Source organism: Quercus lobata, chromosome 6 (assembly GCF_001633185.2).
Source record: "Quercus lobata isolate SW786 chromosome 6, ValleyOak3.0 Primary Assembly, whole genome shotgun sequence".
NCBI classification, from domain to species: Eukaryota; Viridiplantae; Streptophyta; class Magnoliopsida; order Fagales; family Fagaceae; genus Quercus; species Quercus lobata.
In genome coordinates, this window is record NC_044909.1 from 53,451,753 (window position 1) to 53,469,597 (window position 17,845).

A 17,845-nucleotide genomic window follows, 5' to 3' on the forward strand; every position below is an offset into this window, starting at 1 on the left:
TATTAAAGTCTTAAACTTATGAAACTGTTTTAATTTGAAGCCTTTATTTTATCTTGGTTATTGATTTACATTATTAAGGATAGTTTTCTTTTTACACTCTAATATCTGTTTTTGTACTAGGTAAAAAAATAAGTGGGAAGGAGAAATGCTTTAAATTGAAAGTATATAATAAATTTTGGAAGTTTAAATTTAGGAGCGAATTTGAAATATTTTTAATGTAATTCCCTAATAAAAAAGAAAAAGAAAAGGGATGGATAGGATGGAAGGATGGAAAAGAGTGATGATGAATCGAACGGGTATAAAGATGAAGGTCCTCATGGTTGGGACAAATATGATATCAGAAGCCCTAAAACTAAAACTAAAACTAAAACTGAAATTGAAACAGTGATTTGAAAAACAAAACCCAACTCCACCAAAGTTACATTCTCTCACTCGGTCTTGTCTTTCTACCAAAATCGTTTGTAGCTGGAGCCTGGAGCTGCTTTTGCTTTGAGAAATGTTTGTTTGTATTTAATATAAGAAGAATGTGCGGTCCGGTCAGTTATACTTTTACTCTTTCTATTTCTACTTCTACTACTTGTTTAGTTTAGTTTAGAGTTGTCTCTTTCTTGTAAATGGTTATTATCCCAGATGATTTCAGTTTCAGATGAGCTATCATCATTATCATATCATATTCATTACTCTTTTTTTACATTAATTTACACGCTCTCTCCCTCAGTCATTCTATTTCTATTGTATTGTATTGTATTCGGAACCGGTTTGATTGTTTGGAATTTGTAATTGTTTTAGTATGAATAGGCTTTTTTAGCTCATAGTCATAGGCCATTATAGCTATAGTGACAATGGAGTTTGAACCTCTGACCCAGCTGGGTAACGAGGTCATTGAATTTGACATGATTGGTCTCGCTGATGATGCCATGGACATTGACCACCCTCTCAATGTTGTTGGTGTCCATGATGATGAAGATCACCTTCTTCACAATTCAACTTCAACTACTACCACCATCCCTCCACCTGACACTAATCTCGAACCTTTTGAGGGTATGGAATTTGAATCAGAAGAAGCTGCCAAGGCCTTCTACAATTCCTATGCCCGCCGTGTTGGCTTCAGCACCCGTGTCAGCATGTCTCGCCGCTCCAGACGTGATGGCGCCATCATTCAGAGGTCTTTTGTCTGTGCCAAAGAGGGCTTCCGTGTTGACAAGGACAAGGACAAGGACAAACCTGGCCATGTTGATGGCAGGGTCAAGCGCCCCCGTGCTGAAACCCGTGTTGGTTGTAAGGCCATGTTGGTTGTCAAAATTCAGGATTCTCATTCTGCCAGATGGGTTGTTTCCAATTTTGTCAGAGACCATAACCATGAGCTGGTCCCCCCAGATAAGGTCCACTGTCTCCGCTCTCATCGTCATGTCTCTGGTTCCGCTAAGTCCTTGATAGATACCTTGCAGGGTGCTGGGATTGGTCCCAGTGGAATTATGTCTGCACTCATTAAAGAATACGGTGGAATTAGCAATGTTGGTTTCACAGAGCGTGACTGTAGGAATTACATGAGGAGTAGTCGCCAAAGGACCCTCGGAGGTGACACCCAGCTCCTCTTGGACTACTTGAGAAACAGGCAAGCTGTAGCTGAGAACCCTTCTCTTTTCTATGCTGTGCAGGGAGATGATGAGGATCAATGCATGAGCAATATTTTCTGGGCTGATCCCAAGGCAAGGACTAACTACACTTACTTTGGAGACACAGTTACCTTTGACACCACTTACAGATCCAACCGCTATCGATTGCCCTTTGCGCCTTTCACAGGAGTTAACCATCATGGACAGCCTGTGTTGTTTGGTTGTGCTCTCCTCATAAATGAATCTGAGGCATCCTTTGTCTGGCTGTTTAAAACATGGCTCGAGGCAATGTCTGGGCGGCCTCCAGTCTCAATCACCACTGATCATGGTCGGGTAATTCGCTTGGCTGTTACCCAGGTTCTTCCTGAGGCCCGTCACCGTTTCTGCAAGTGGCACATCTTTAAAGAATGCCAAGAAAAGCTATCCCATGTGCTTTCTGAACATCCCAATTTTGAAGCAGAGCTCCACAAGTGTGTCAACATGACAGAATCCATTGAAGAGTTCGAATCCTGTTGGTTCTCTCTAATTGATAGATATGATCTCAGGGAACATGAATGGCTACAAACAATATATGTTGACAGGAGGCAGTGGGTCCCAGTGTACTTGAGGGATACATTCTTTGCTGAAATGTCAATAACACAACGCAGCGACAGTATAAACTCTTATTTTGACGGATATGTCAATGCATCAACAACCCTACAGCTGTTTGTTAAGCAGTATGAAAAGGCTCTAGAAAGTCGCTATGAAAAAGAAGTCAAGGCAGATTATGATACGATAAACACTGCTCCTGTCCTTAAGACCCCATCCCCCATGGAGAAACAGGCAGCTGAGCTTTACACAAGGAAATTATTTATGAAGTTTCAAGAGGAGTTGGTTGAGACAATGACTTTTTTGGCAACCAAAGTTGATGAGGAGGTAATCACAACATATCAAGTTGCGAAATTTGGGGAAAATCATAAAGCTTACTTTGTTTCATTTAACATTCATGAGATGAAAGCAACTTGCAGTTGCCAGATGTTTGAGTTCTCTGGTCTTCTTTGCAGACACATACTGACAGTTTTTAGGGTGACAAATGTTCTCACTCTACCATCTCATTATGTTTTAAAACGTTGGACAAGGAATGCCAAGAGTGGTGTCATATTAGAGGAACGTGCCAGCAATCTGTGGAATGGTTCACGAGAATCACTTACTGTTCGGTACAATAATCTTCGTAATGAGGCCCTTAAATTTGTTGATGATGGAGTTAAAACTGCAGAAATTTATAATGTGGCGGTGGGTTCTCTTCAGGAAGCTGCAAATAAAGTAGCTCTTGCTAAAAAGAATAGCGGGAAAAGTGCCTTTGTCAATGCAACTGGCAGAGAAGATTGTCTGCATCAAGGAAGTGTAGCAACTAATACTTGTGGGGGTCATCAAAGTGGTTTAGAACAACCTCTGTCTGTGGTTAGTTGTTTTCTGTTATTTTACTTCAGTTAGTTGCTTCTTACTTTCTTTTTAGTTTAATATAAGTAATAAGTTATTTATTTTTATCCCTTGGAACATTTCTCAAGGCTTATTTCTGTTCTTCTAGCAAATAAATAACTTGGATTTTGTATATAATATGAAGTACGAACTTACTGTAAAGGTTTTCTCTACTTAGAATTATAGGATACACTTAACGCTTTTTAATTATCTATGCTACACATAAAAGCATGAACTCCTTAAGGTGAAGTTTGAACAAACAAAATTCTCGTAACAAGTAAAAGAGGTTGGACATTTAATTGGGAATGTTAATGCTATTTAAATGAGAAATGGAATCTCAAAAAATAAAAAAGAAATGGAAACAACTTGAATTTGGGATTAGTTTCAACTACCATATTATGATAACCATTCAAATAGAAGACAAGTACTTCATAATAATTATTCTAAAGGGAAACGTTTTAATTGACTTATAATTTTACTGAAAATAATATTTATGTAAAGAACAAATTAGCATTGAAAAGGTTTCACATCTGCTCTAATGTTGGTATTGGTAAAATTTTTTACCTACTTATCAAAAAAAAATTAGTAAATTTTTTACCGGTCATGTAAGAATATAATGATATTGTATTGGTGTGTTGAAATTTGAAAACATCCATGATTTATCCTTCCCTTGTCAAGATGTCCCAAATTATGCAAATCAGCACTGGGCTACAATGTGTTTATAAATCCTTAATAGTGCTCAAATCTGTACTATCTTGTAGTGCTTTCTGCTTTGAATTTTGTGATATTTACAGTGCTTTAGTGATGGTTCATTATTTTGTTGTGAATGGACTATGATTGTTTATATTCTATGGTCATTTCTCTCATGGACTATGATTGTCTCTGGACATCCTACAATGCCTGCTCCCTGGGAATCCTTTCCTCTGTTTTATCATGTCTAAATTTCTCTTTTATCATCCACCATCTCCATGATTTGGATAATCATCAACCCCCAAAAGAGTTTAGTATTCTTCAAAATCTTGTTTAACAGATTACCAAAATCATTAGGACTCATATACGTCTGTGACCACCTGGGCTCTGATATGTGCTGTATCATCTCATGCCTGCCATATCCATTATCTTGATTCTAATTGCTTGTTCTAATCTGCTTTCTTTTCCTTTTATTTTTTATTTTTATTTTAATTATTAAAAAAAGCAATGGCACTTCTTGGATGATTTATTCTTTAATTGCATAATTCCTTCGTAGTGCGAGCAATTGTTCATTTGTAAGGAGCTAGTGGAATTCATATGCCTTTTTGGCAAGTTAGCTTAGTGATTGAGCTTTAGCAGCTTTATGGCACTCATCTATCTGGCTAGTGTTTCACTTCTTTTCCAATCAACTTGCAAATCAAGAATGAAGAACCCTTTTTTTTTATTTCAAAGTAATTCAGTGTCCTTTATAGAGATGGTATTGTTTGCCCTAACCATTTTAGATTGTACGAATATTAAGCATTAGTAAACTAATACATGACATATGCCATTTGTAACAGAACTAGTACCGTTGTCCTCAGATCTATATATGGCTTGATAATTCCCTTGTTTCCATCAGATCTATATATGAGATTGGTTCAGCTTACAACTAGTGTAACTTTTCAAATGCTACACCCTTTTAAGATCTTTGATATCTATTAGATGTAACTATCACCTTCCACATAGGTTTTTTTTCTTAAATTCTCTCATCATCATCATCATCATCATCTTTTACTACTCAATCTACTCTCTGATCTCTCTTCTCCTTCTTATCAACCTGCTCTGTATTCTTAGTTTCTCCTTTCTTTAATGCAAACCTTCTCCCCTTGTTTCTCTCTTGAATTCTTCTCTTATAAAAAATATTCATCAAGTTGGTTTTCTCATACATGATTCCATGAGGTCTGGTTTTCTCATAGTTACTGCTTCATTTTTCTTTTTTTAATCAATATAATAGATCCCCAATAGTTTGGATTAAGATTTTATCTGTTAAATTTCTGTTGAACCTCAAATTGAAATTATTTGTTTTTCCTCATTGCTTGATTTGGTGCATTTGGCGTGAAAGGAATGCTAGAAGTTTTGAGGGTTGTGAACGCTCTTTGCTGGAGATTAAGTCTTTCTTCTTACACACTCTCTTTGAATGGAGTGTGGTTTTTTCTCATTTTTCTTGTTCTTCCTTTTCTTTGTTTCTTGACCGTTGTTCTTTTGTTTCCTGATTTGTGCCCCCATAGTACGTCCCCAATGTACTTGGTTTGGCAATTTTTTTATTAATAATAATATTCTTACGTTATTTATCAAAAAGAAATTATTTGTTTTGACCAAAGAGGATTTTGGTACTTAAAGGTGGTGCCAATGAGCTTGGATGCAACTGTTATAGATTGTCATATGCTTTGCAAATTCTTTATGTCTGCTACTTTGTCTGCTGCATATCAATCACTCTTTATTCAATCATCGTTTTAAAGACCTGACAAGAAGTTATGCCCTTTGCTATTATGCGCCAAGGGTTTAAGAGGGTTTATAGAGGTTCTGGTACTTCTTTGACGGGTGCAGAGGCCAAGCTTCTCAGTATCTAGGTGGGATTGAGCTGTCCAGGTCTTGAGGACAAGACCTGAAGATGACATTGGTGAGAAAGAGCTTTTCTAACCTGTGTGAGAGGAACACCTTTGGAAAATTCAGTGACTTAAAGCAGTATTTGTTCCAGTGTTAGATCTAATTGGAATCTTTTTTTTTTTTTTTTTTTTTTTTTTTTTTTAAGGAGTAATAGTTGAGAACTGTGTAGCTTGAACCCATCCCTAATTGTCTTGATTTATAGGTTCTAATTTGAATCCTGTTGGGACACTTGTTAGTCTTTATATCAGTATGCATAGAGAAAAAATGAGTGGGTCTCAAACAAAGGTGCATATCATATTCAAAACTTGAATGACCAGGATTGAATGATAAATCACTTACATATCATTATTAGGTATATAATGGCAAATGTCTTAGAGGACTATGTTGGGAAGTAGAAGTTGTCAAGACATGTAACCATCCAAGCTTAGTTTGACTAGAGGGTTATTGACCCCTTCTGTGAATGAATATTAGGATTTTGGATAAATTAGTAAATACTTTGGGGTGCAGTTGGGAATAGAATAGATCCTGTAAGTATATCTGACAAAAACATATGTTGGGAACATTATATGCAATGGAGAAAACTGTTTGGTACGTTTGACTTGTATAAGGTTGCTTTCACATATGTATTGAAGAAGTTGCTCAAATTCATTCAAAGCCCTTGTAGCTCAGTGCTAGTGGCATAACAGGCGGAAGAATAAGATTCAAATCTTCCCAACTGACATTCAGTGTGAAAAATACTGTTTCTAGTGTAACTGATATTTAAATTGAGATGCTGTGTTGAATGATAATAATGCTCATCATATGACTCCTTTTTCCTTTTTTCGTTTGTTTTGAATGGCGTGAATGAACTTTGCATATGCCTGCAGGATGAGCAAGACAGGAGAATCCAAAAGCTAGCGCACCAACTTGAACGTGCACGAAGAAAATGTGAAGTGTACCGGGCGAATTTGCTTTCAGTTTTGAAAGATATTGAGGACCAAAAATTACAGCTTTCAGTTAAAGTTCAAAACATTAAGTTAGGAATGAAAGACTAAGATCTGAATGGCATTGACAGTACTCTCTCTCTCTCTCTGAGTCGAAAAAAAAAGAAGGTGGGGAGGGGGTTGGGTTTTGAATTGAAATGACTCGTCAATTTATGCTGCATTTTGCTCTGGCTTTCTTATCGACACCTTTCAATTGTAAGAGAAGTATCTCTTCCATGACCTCTATCCTGCCCTTTCACTGGGTGAGTGCCTCTATGGGAGAGTGGAGTTGAATTTAGGGAGAGAAAGAGGGGAGGCGGGGGAAGTTGATGTTGAAAATTACTACTGTAAATTGCATTGTTAGTCCCGCGCTCAATATTTTTCCCACTTGGAATATGGAAAATCGCATTGCATAAACCCTCTTTTAAGGCAATGAAAATGGAAGTGAATATTTTGTCGCATTTCTGGATTCATTGTACCGAGTCTTGAAAGGTATGTGATGACTTCCATTAGCCATCACTAGCAATTGGAAAACGACAAGTTCCTCCCATATGAAAAGGAGATGGGAATTCTTTGAAAAGGCAAACTCTTCTAATTATCATGTGATGGATTTGGCAAAAGACGAGAACTCTTTTCTGACGATTATGAGAGTGAAGGTGATAATGATGATAGGACACTCTTTGCTGCCAACATACCATACTCTCAGGTCTCAAAACACTTTTTGTTAATTTATTTCTATAAGTCTTCGCCTATTGTTGGTCGCATTTACCCAAAATTTAGCACGAAATAATTTTCTCTTTGCCATATTCCTTGTAAGGATCTGTTTAGAATTTGCTTATTTTGTTGAAATTGAAAACTTTTTGTTTAAAATACTGTAAATAAAAATAAAAGTAAGTTGAAATAGTAAAATAAGACTCATGAATAGTATCAAAAAATGTAGAGAGATCATAAATAGTAGTAAAAATAAGCTAAATAGTAAAATAAGCGGACTTTTTAATTTTTGCCAAACGCACACTAAGTGTAATTGTAATATAGAGCCAAATGATGGCAAGGGTAACAATGAAACATGCTGAGAAAGAGTGGGGACTAAATTGGCACACTTTTTTGAGGATCAAAATGAAATTGAATTACTGACACCTAAAACTTGAGTACCAAAAACCATATTTAAGCCTATTCATATTTGATTTATTGCTAAATAGAGATCATGTTCAGGAAAGACTGCTGCCATGCCTTATTTTTCTATTCACCCAACTATGACAAATATAATAATTGAATAGAAATGGAGGAGCATATGGTATACAAATCAAGATCTAATCAAAGAATTTTCAGTTGAAGGTCAGCATAGCCAATCTGTGCTTTGTGCTTCTCAAAGAGATCTTGAAGTGCTTTAACGAATTGACTATGAGCTTCAATGACCTGAAGAGAGAAAACAAACAAATCAGCAAACTGAGCAGCTTCCAACACCAGGATGATTCCACTAAAAAGTGATAAAGTGAAACTCGCAAGGGATCGACATTGATAAATAAATAACCATGCTCAAATGTTGCAGTGGCATTAAAATTTGATACCTCTTCCATCGTGGGATGTGGATTTTTCTTGAGCTCAATTGGTCTACCCACCACCACATGCATTGGATGTCTGAATGGTACAGGAGATCTGCAAAAGAGAAAACCAACTCTAGATAATAGTCAAATCTCTCCACATTTTCATATGCTTTTGCTGCAAACATTCTCAAACAAATGCTTCCAGAAGTCACAGGCCAAAAAGTAAAACAAATGGAATTCAAGAAGAAGAATTCATACACACCCTAAAATTCCCCCGAAGTATATTGGGGTAAACTTGATAGCTCTAGAAAATTGCAGGAACAACTTCCCACCCGGCTTCCACCACTTATAGATGTGTGACTGTCTCACAATTACAGAGGAGAGCGGAGAATAAGAATAAATTAACTGTCTTGGGTAAAGCAAAATGCACTATTGACAACAAAATATTAGTCAACATAATAGTAAGCGATTGACATGTGGGCCATGCAAAATCTGCAACAAATTGATCCAACTGGCTGTGCAACAATTGCACCAGTATCATCACAGACCAATAAAACAAAACCATTAACTGCATATCAGGCACAATGCAACTATGACAATTAGAATACTAAACCTACTACTTACCAGATATTCCAGTATGTGTGTGAGAGAGAGAGAGAGAGAGAGAGAGAGAGAGAGTCAATACCTGACCAAAGCAGAAAACTGGAACCAGAGGATGGCCCATCTCCATGGCTATGCGAACAAATCCTCTTCTTGTCTTAAGAAAGGCAATCTACAAAGGAGGCACGACTGTAAATCCCCAATTTAACCCAAAAAAAAAAAAGGAAATGGTACCTCTACATTCGTATCCAGGTATGTGTGTGCATGAGAGAGAGAGAGAGAGAGAGAGAAGGGGGTGGGGGGTGTCTATGATCAAAGTTTAATGCAACAAAACTTAGATGATTAAACAATCAGGAAAGTGCTCAATATTGCCTATTTGATTTTTTCCCCCCTAATGATGTGGAACCTCACCAAGGCAAAGGGCCCTTTGGACCCACCCTTGGGGAGTAAACCACGGATACAGAAAGCATTCAATTTTTAGAAGAAAGAAATGGATGAGTACATGTAAATATTGACTAGACATAAACACAGAACACAAGGAAGAGTTAAAAAGGATTAAACCTCAGAACCATGCTCCATAAGAGATGTCTCCTGCACTCCCCCTGGCACTACAATGCAACTATATCCAGCTTTCAAAAGGGAGATAAAGTTTGTCTTTGTTGCAGGTGCAAGACCCAACCATGTCCATATGTGCCTCAAAAATGGTGTGTAAAAGACCTAATAATTTTCTAAGACATGTTGAGTGAGACTGAACGCAGAGAAAGGCTCCATGAATATATTGAACAACTTCAAGGTAAAAAAAAATCTTACAGCGCTACTGGCAAGGACCTTTATCTTTGGAAGTGGCATGAAACCTGTAAGGTCAGCAAGCGCAACAACACCGATTGGCAAAACTGAATGTGGTTCATAACCGAAGACTGCATGAAACACAGACCAAAATTAGTACTTTATCTAAACAAGGACAACCAGACCCCCTAGGGGCAACCAGGTGGTGGGCTCCTAGGTTTGGAGTGTGACATAAACCCGGAAGTCCCAAGTTCAATCCACCACAATATTGGTTTATGGGATTTCCATGGTGTCTCCTGGGTAGCAAATGGAATAATTTGGCCAAATGTTAGGACACCACTTCCTTATATCAAAAAGAAGAATATATATATGGGGGGGGGATGTGGGGAGACAAACAGACTAAAGAAGGTTATTTGGCTAATTATGATGGTAAAACTCTATATATAGCAATTGCATCTATGGCTTAAAAATTCAAAATTCAGCCACAACCAAGTAGGAGTAATGATGCAGGGCATTTAAGTAGTTTTATATTTGTAGTTGAATACAAAACCAGTAGAAATAGTTGCTTGTGTCCAAACAGTGGGTTAGAGGTTTTTATTGTCATAGCAGTCACTTAGATCCATTTGTACTCATTTGGTTAATATTTTAGTTGGTTAGATTCCAATTACCAATCAGATTAAGTCTTTAATCAAGCCAATCCAGTGGCTGCTAGTGTAGTGCAGCTTGTATAAATTGCAGATTAGGCTCTCATTTGTATTCATTTTTGATATGTGATCAAAATAAGTCTTAAGAGCTTTAATTTGAGAACTTTGTGTTCTTTGCTGATTAAAGAGTTAGAAGACCAAGATATGAGGGAGCCTATTTTTGATAGCTGCATTGAGGAACAAAATGGTGAGGAAGGACAAGAATTGAGCGATTGCATAACAAGTATGGCTGAACCTGTTTATGAACAGTATAGGGAAAAAGGAGTAGATGCTATTGTTGAGAAAGAAATTGACTTTTCAATAGTGACAAGGGCTATGAAAGTTCCAAAACAAGAAATGGAGGATGACAAACAGCATAAACGTACACTCTTTCCTACTGATTTCAACATTGAAGAATGAAGTTGTGACTTGCTAATTGAGAAAGGTAGTTATGAGAGTATGGAGTCTCAAGAGATTTTGACCAAGCAAGATTTGAAGATTCAACAAAATCTGTCTTGCTTAAATAAAGGAGATGAAGTTGAGTTTCAAGAGGTTGTTATTCCATTCTTTGTGATGAAGTTGCCATACAATCATATGAATACAATAGGCAAGCCATCTTGGGTGGAAGGTGCAGCACACATAGTTTGTACAAGATAGTGCTTCACTACGCATAGCAATGAAAGAAGGGGAAAACAAATCCCAAACCAATGGTCAAGATGAAAAGTCTTTAAAACTGGAGGGTCAACCAAACTTGAGGACAAGTTTGCTTTCAAGAAAGGGAGTCCTCTTGATGCAGATGCATCTACATTAGTGTTTCATTTATGTGGGACTTGGCTGTGCAGAAGCAGCGGCATTTGGTGTGCTGCAACAACAGCAAACTCATCATACAAGGCAACTGTATCATCCTATAACTTCATACAAATCTTATGGCAACCAAGAGCACTTGAGGTCAAGTGCTTCTTAAGAGGGAGAATCCTGATGCAGGGCATTTCAAGTAGCTATATCATAATCCTCTCGTAACTAATTAGTTAGTTAGTTAGTTAGATGATTTCTTAAGCATTCGCCAATAGGATTTAGACACTTGTCAATCATCTAGAGGCTGCCAATGCCAAACAATTAGTATAAATAGCATAAGCTCTTTGTAAAACAGTTTTGGTATATGATTCAAAATAAGCCTTGAGAGCTTTTATTTGAGAACTGTGTGCAGAGGTGCCTAACCACCTATCAACGTGTTCTAAGCAACTCTCTTTACATCTAATCTAAATCATATCACAGCCCATCACCTTCCCTGCATCAAGTAACAACACCACCTCTCTGATATATCTTCCAAAACCTGAACCAGGAATTCACCCAAAATCATATTGCTCAGCTTCCACATCTTAGTTCATCCTAAAAATAACAACCACCGTTGAATTATAGGTCTAGGGATTTAATTATTAAACTAAGAGTTCTTTGGATTCAATTATTAAACTAAGAACTACAGAAAACTCTCTGTGATCGTACGCAAAACCTATTTCTGAGATGGTTGGAAATGTAAACATTAATATATTTCTGACCCTATAGCTTGAACCCCTCCTCCCTTGAACCCCCAAGCACTTCGTGCAATGGGAGGTACCATCCCGCCTACAGGGATGGTTGGTGTGTATACAAAAACTTGGGAACGGATATTATGATACCAGCGGTAAAACAAAAACCAACCTTGTCACTCCATCAAGCTGTCACATTCATATTTGATTAACGAAACATGACATTTAAGTGCCCTCAACAATAAATCATAAGGCAAAGGTGAAAAAATAAATGAAACGGTAGTAGACTAGGTAAGTTCCAAAGGTGAACCCTCTGCAATTCACTAACTGCTCCTTGAAGGTAACAAACAAACATGATATAATAAATCGCTTTAAAAATGAATGTTGAAAATAATTTATCTAAAACTTAAGCGCTGTTTACATTTTGTGATTGAGGCTCAAAATTTTCACTTTAGTTGTGCACATAGCAAATACACCACCATAAAAGCCAGAACAGTATTGAAGATGTGAATACTATAGTGACAGTATTGAAGACCCAACCAACAGCTTGGGGTGCATGATGTGATTGGTGTGGAAAGATAATTGATTTGGGTCCCTTTCCATTCATCCAATACTACCTTGTGATTGTGGTGTGAAAGAAAATTAAGGCTTAATAAATGCAAGGACTAGGCAGTTAGTTGGATGGAAGGCAGTAAAAAGCTTGAAATTGAAATGGGTTATAAAAATAAAAACATGTGGGTAAATTGATTTGTTGGTAGAATAATCAAATAATGCAAGGGAAGGCATGTAATAGTAATTCAGGAAATTTGAAGGTAGCAAATTTAAAATTGAAGTAAGACAACAAGAAAAAAGGGGGGGCCAGAATAGAAAAGAAAACGAACCATAAGCGCGATCGGGATGGAAGGCGTTAATATCCTCTACATGCAGAGTCACTGGGAAGTAACTACAAGCATGCTTACATATATACCTGCAAAATTAATAATAATAATAATAATAATAATAATAATAAAGCATTTAAAATTGAGAATAGGCAAATAGCAGAGTAGTAATAGATTAGAGAGAGATAAGAGATAGAATAGGATAGGAGTAGGCAAAGAAAAAAGGAAATGAAAAGAGTGTGAAGTAGAGAGTAGAGAGTAGAGAGGTACCTGGACAAACGTCGGCCAAGTCTGCTTTGTTCGTCGATGGGAATGAACATTAATACAGCAAGCAAACCCAAAACCCTGTTAATAGAAATAGGTAAAGATTGAAAATTGCAATTTTGTTTGATTTTAATAAAAGAAATAAAGAAATTGAGAGAACTGACAAGAGCGCTTTGGAAAAAGGAAGGACGAGGAAGGTGAAGAGGACTATAGCGACGTTTAAATGAATAGCTCCCAGCCATATTCCGAGGGCTAGAATAGCTTGAAATGTATTGGATCCCAATCCAAATTCTTCTCTTCCCTTAAATACTCGACCGCCCTCTTCTTCCATTTCCATCACCATCTCATCCACACCCACACCCACACCCTCTTTTCCCTTTGTTCTTCTTTCTCTTCCTCTTTCAACCAACTGTAACTACAACTATAACTATAAATATAACTATATCATATGTGAAGACTGAAGTAGTAGTATCTATATGATATTTGTAACTACCTTCTTCTTCTAAAAAGTTCTATACCCTACTTTCCCTTTCCCTGTTTCCCTTTCCCTTTCCCTTACCAACCAAGGTTGGGACTTTTCTATGAAACGAACGATAGACAAAGTTATGATCGAAATTTCAATCAAATATCAATATTAACATTGATTGGAATCACCGTCTCTCTCTCTCTCTGGAGTCGGCCCTTCCTAGTTTATTTTTATTTTTGGTAAGCACCCTTCCTAGTTTATATTTATTATATAATGAATCCATCTCTATCACGTAATGTTAGTAACATTCTAACATTGGAATCATCGTCTCTCTCTCTCTCTATATATATATATATATATATATTTTGTTCATTAAAAAAAATAAATAAATAACATTCACAAGTCACAACAACTAACTCACAACTCACAACACAGAAAATGAATTAACTATTAAAGTTAAGGAGTCAGAGTAGTGTAGATGTAGTAAAGTATTGTTCAATAATAAAACTGAGTCTGAGAGGAACACACAAACACAAACACAAGGGACCGATTAATAATAAAATGTGGGTGCGACTCATATTAATTCTCATCCAAATCCTAAACAACATACTATTCTATTTTTATACAAACACGCCACGAAAACGTACCTCACGCCTGTGGCTGTCTCTCTACTCTAATAATGTCCTCCCCCAAATGCCAATTGGAATTGCCATGACAATATCATTGCGCTCCTTCTGCCTGCAAATGCAATCCCATTCCATTGGTCAATTTTATTTATTTTATAATAGTTCAGAGGATTGAGTGCACCCTAGTCCTAGCCTCCTCTCCCTCCGCTACGCAATCATCACTTTCATTCAACTCTTTATTAATTAAAATACTACTTGGGAATATGTACCCTGATCGCTAATTTAAATTTTAAGGTAGATAACATGTGTTATCTACTGTATTATTATTATTATATATCATTTTAATCTACTTGAAATCATACTCCTTTTTCCCTTTCTTTCCTTTGATTGACATGTTTTTTTCGTTACTTCCTCTAACAATGATAGTTTAGGTCTCAGCTTCGCAAATACAATACAAAACCCAGTTCTGTGATCATCAATTATATTAATATATAGATGGATGATATTTAATTTAAGTGATAAAGCTGCAGACTTTTTTTTTTTTTTTTGATGAACAGAAAATTTTATTGACAAACCAAGAGAAACAAAGGCTAACCAGCAGCAACAGCTGCTAAGAGTTCAGAATTAATTACATCCAAAAAAGGGCTAGGAGCATAACCCTGACCAAAACATCCAGATAAATTTTTCCCAAGGCACCAAGAAGCTAAAACATGGGCTGCTTTGTTTGATTCTCTTGGACTCCACCTGAAAACAAACTTCTTACCATGGAATGCCAGCAAAAGAGTATCGGCTGTAATGGATGAAATTCTCCAAGGCACTTCATCAAAGGGGACTTTGAGTGCATCAATGCAGGCTTTGGCATCGCTCTCAACCACTACAAACTCAAACCCCCGGTTAGCTGCAACACAAGTCGCCAAATTAATGGCTTCAGCCTCTGCTTCGATGGGGATGTTGGTTTTCATCCGTTTGGACATGGAAAAAATCAAATCCCCTCTCCAATCTCTCGCCACAATGGCAATAAATGAGTGATCTAGCCCCACCGCCGCATCACAATTTATTTTAACAACTCCTTGCTCAGGCCTGATCTAAGAATAAAAAGGTCTAGGCAACACTAAGGGGACATCAGTGAGCGCAACACGGTGTTCAAAATTTTTTTTTAAGACTACTTGGATTTCTTTATTTGGGGAGAATTTACTTCCTTTGTGAATAGCTTGATTTCTAGCATACCACAAATTCTCCAACACCAAAACCCCGAATAAAAGGAAACCCTCCCTGTCAAAAGTGCCATGGGAAGAGACTTGGGGGGATAAGAGAAATTTTATAAACTGACCTGGGCAGTCAAACTGCAATGCATCTGGTCTGCAGCCCCACTCATTGCCAGCCCACAAAAATCTTGCAGCATAACAGTAGACAAATAGATGTAAGGAGGATTCGGGTGAGGCATCACATAGGGGACACTTAGGATCCATGGCTGGAAAGAATCTTGCCAATTTTTCGTTGGTTGGAAGAATATCCGAAGCCACTCTCTATAAAACCATCTTAAGTCTATCATGAATTTTTGATTTCCAAATTTTTGACTTCACCTGGTCAGACTCGTTGGGCTCAGAATGATCAAGAAGTTCCTTATACGTCGACTTTACTGAAAGTTTGCCATTATGGGATTTTACCCATACCCATTTGTCCACCTTATGACTCACTTTGACTGGAATTCTCATGATAGCCTTGGTTGATTCTACAATGAATAATTCATAGAGTTTCGACTCATCCCATCTTGATTTATCTGGTGATAGAATCTGAGACACCACCAAGCAACTAGATAGCTTATCAGGAGACAATGGAACCGATTTATAGTTAGGAAGGTCAGGGACCCAAGGATCTTCCCACGTGAGAATGCTTTCCCCATTGTTAACTTGCTTACAAGCTCCAGCCATAAGAATATGCCTGGCTGATTCCACACTTTTCCATGTCCAAGAAGCCTTCTTGGATGGATCCGCATTGAGCCAATTTCTTCTCACCCTGTATTTAGCAATAAGTGCTTGCACACATGGTTTGTTGGACTGAATTAGAATCCACCAAGCTACTTTGGACAGGAGGGCCATATTAGTATCTGAAAAGTGCCTAAAACCAAGGCCACCCAAATATTTAGGCTAGCAGAAATTGTCCCAAGCAAGAGGAGTGAAAAACCGGTTTGAATTCTTTGATGGGCTCCACCAAAATTTTTTTAGCATACTATCCATCTCCTCACATAAACTTTTTGGAATGAGAAAGCAAGAAATAGCGTAAATCGGAGTAGCCAAGGCTATAGATTTCACTAGTGTTGCTCTACCCATCCAAGACAAGGATTTGCTCTTCCAGTTGCTTACCTTAGATTCCAAAGATTCTTTAAGATAATTAAAGTCCTTCTTCTTGCTACTTGAGAGAAATAAAGGGACACCCAAGTATTTAGTACCTTGGGAAAGTTTCTTTAACCCTCTTTGATTCTTAAGCTGATTTAGGAATTGAGAGTGAACCTCTTTTGAAGCAAAGACCCCTGACTCCTCAAAATTGATTTGCTGGCCTGACCAATCACAATATTTTCCCAAGATGTTCATGATCTCATTAATCTCTGAATGTTTTGCCTTGCAGACCAATAAAACATCATCTGCATAGAAGAGTTTGGAGATTCCAACTATTGATGGGGTAATCCTAATGCCATTTATTAATCTTTGGGCTGAGCATCTATTAATCATTCTGGAAAGAACTTCGCTTCCAATAATGAAAATATAAGGGGATAGGGAATCCCCTTGTCTTAGGCCTCACGAAGGCATGATTCTAGGGCCTTTTCCCCCATTTAGCAAAAGAGTGAAACTCACAGTGGAGATACATTGATATATGAGGTGAATAAACTTCTGGTGGAAACCAAAATTTTTTAAAACCTGGATTAGGAAGGGCCATTCTACTCTGTCATAAGCCTTTTGGAAGTCTAACTTCAAACCCACAAACCCCTTTTTCTTCTTGGTGGTGGAGAAAGAGTGCACTACTTCTTAGGCCAACAGAACATTTTTTGCTATGTTTCTGTTAGGGACAAAAGCTGTTTGTGCAGGGTCTATTAGCTTATCCAGCAGTGGTCGTAATCTTGCCACCAGAATTCTTGAAATAACTTTGTAGCAGAAGTTGCATAGGCTAATAGGTCTGAAATGCCCAAATTTATGGGCACCTTGAACCTTTGGGATTAGGGTTATGAAGGTCTCATTCATCTCCTTTAGCATCCAACCATCTCTAAAAAAACTTTGAACCGTTCGTATGAGCTGGTTCGTATGAGCTGCAGACTTTTATATATGCAGCAGATTTGCTTGTGCATTAATGCATGCTTTCCCTCCATTATCCCCCTGCTACTTTTATTTTAACATCTTCTGCACTCCTTCCTTTAAAAGTAATAATAGCTAGCAGTAGCAGGCCTAGGAAGGAGTATAATAAATGTATAAAGCAACTTCCTCTCAGCTCAGATACCATACTGGTAGCTGGTGGCACTTTCTGATGGCTTTGAGTTAGATCTTGATGGGATGGCCAAGTAAGATTCAACAATTCTAGTTCAGTTGCACTTAATTGCACGGATGTAGCTAATCCCAAAATTGTAGCTTGCTCAATTTTTCATCAGTCACAGGAAGCTATCACTCAGGAGTCAGGACAAATTCATCCATAGTTTTCATCAATTACAGATTCTGCAGCAGGAAGCTTGTGTTCAGCACAACTGCCAGTTTTTAAGACAGCTTCATTTTTTTTTCACTCCATCGTGTAAGTCTGTCTGTATTAATTATGTAACCATTTAAAATGAACATAA

The 17,845-nt window shown here is 37.4% G+C and overlaps 2 protein-coding genes across 3 annotated transcripts; one reads left to right on the forward strand and one right to left on the reverse strand.

Moving 5' to 3' along the window:
* Positions 1 to 333: 333 nt before the first annotated feature.
* LOC115995103 (protein FAR1-RELATED SEQUENCE 5-like) lies at positions 334 to 7,547 on the forward strand. Its single transcript, XM_031119537.1, has 2 exons — positions 334 to 3,056; positions 6,557 to 7,547. The coding sequence occupies exons 1-2, from the start codon at positions 843 to 845 to the stop codon at positions 6,722 to 6,724; spliced, it is 2,382 nt and encodes a 793-aa protein (XP_030975397.1). The 5' UTR covers positions 334 to 842; the 3' UTR covers positions 6,725 to 7,547.
* A 249-nt stretch (positions 7,548 to 7,796) lies between these two features.
* On the reverse strand, positions 7,797 to 13,635 carry LOC115995385 (diacylglycerol O-acyltransferase 2D). Of its 2 annotated transcripts, XM_031119936.1 has the most exons (9): positions 13,098 to 13,633; positions 12,940 to 13,014; positions 12,673 to 12,758; positions 9,607 to 9,713; positions 9,358 to 9,513; positions 8,882 to 8,968; positions 8,459 to 8,556; positions 8,221 to 8,308; positions 7,797 to 8,068 (listed from the first exon to the last, which is right to left on the reverse strand). In XM_031119936.1, the coding sequence occupies exons 1-9, from the start codon at positions 13,274 to 13,276 to the stop codon at positions 7,967 to 7,969; spliced, it is 978 nt and encodes a 325-aa protein (XP_030975796.1). In that variant the 5' UTR covers positions 13,277 to 13,633; the 3' UTR covers positions 7,797 to 7,966. The 2 variants fall into 2 exon arrangements, with proteins under 2 accessions (XP_030975796.1, XP_030975797.1); XM_031119937.1 differs by lacking the exon at positions 9,358 to 9,513 and having other exon boundaries at positions 13,098 to 13,635.
* Between the last annotated feature and the right edge of the window lie 4,210 nt (positions 13,636 to 17,845).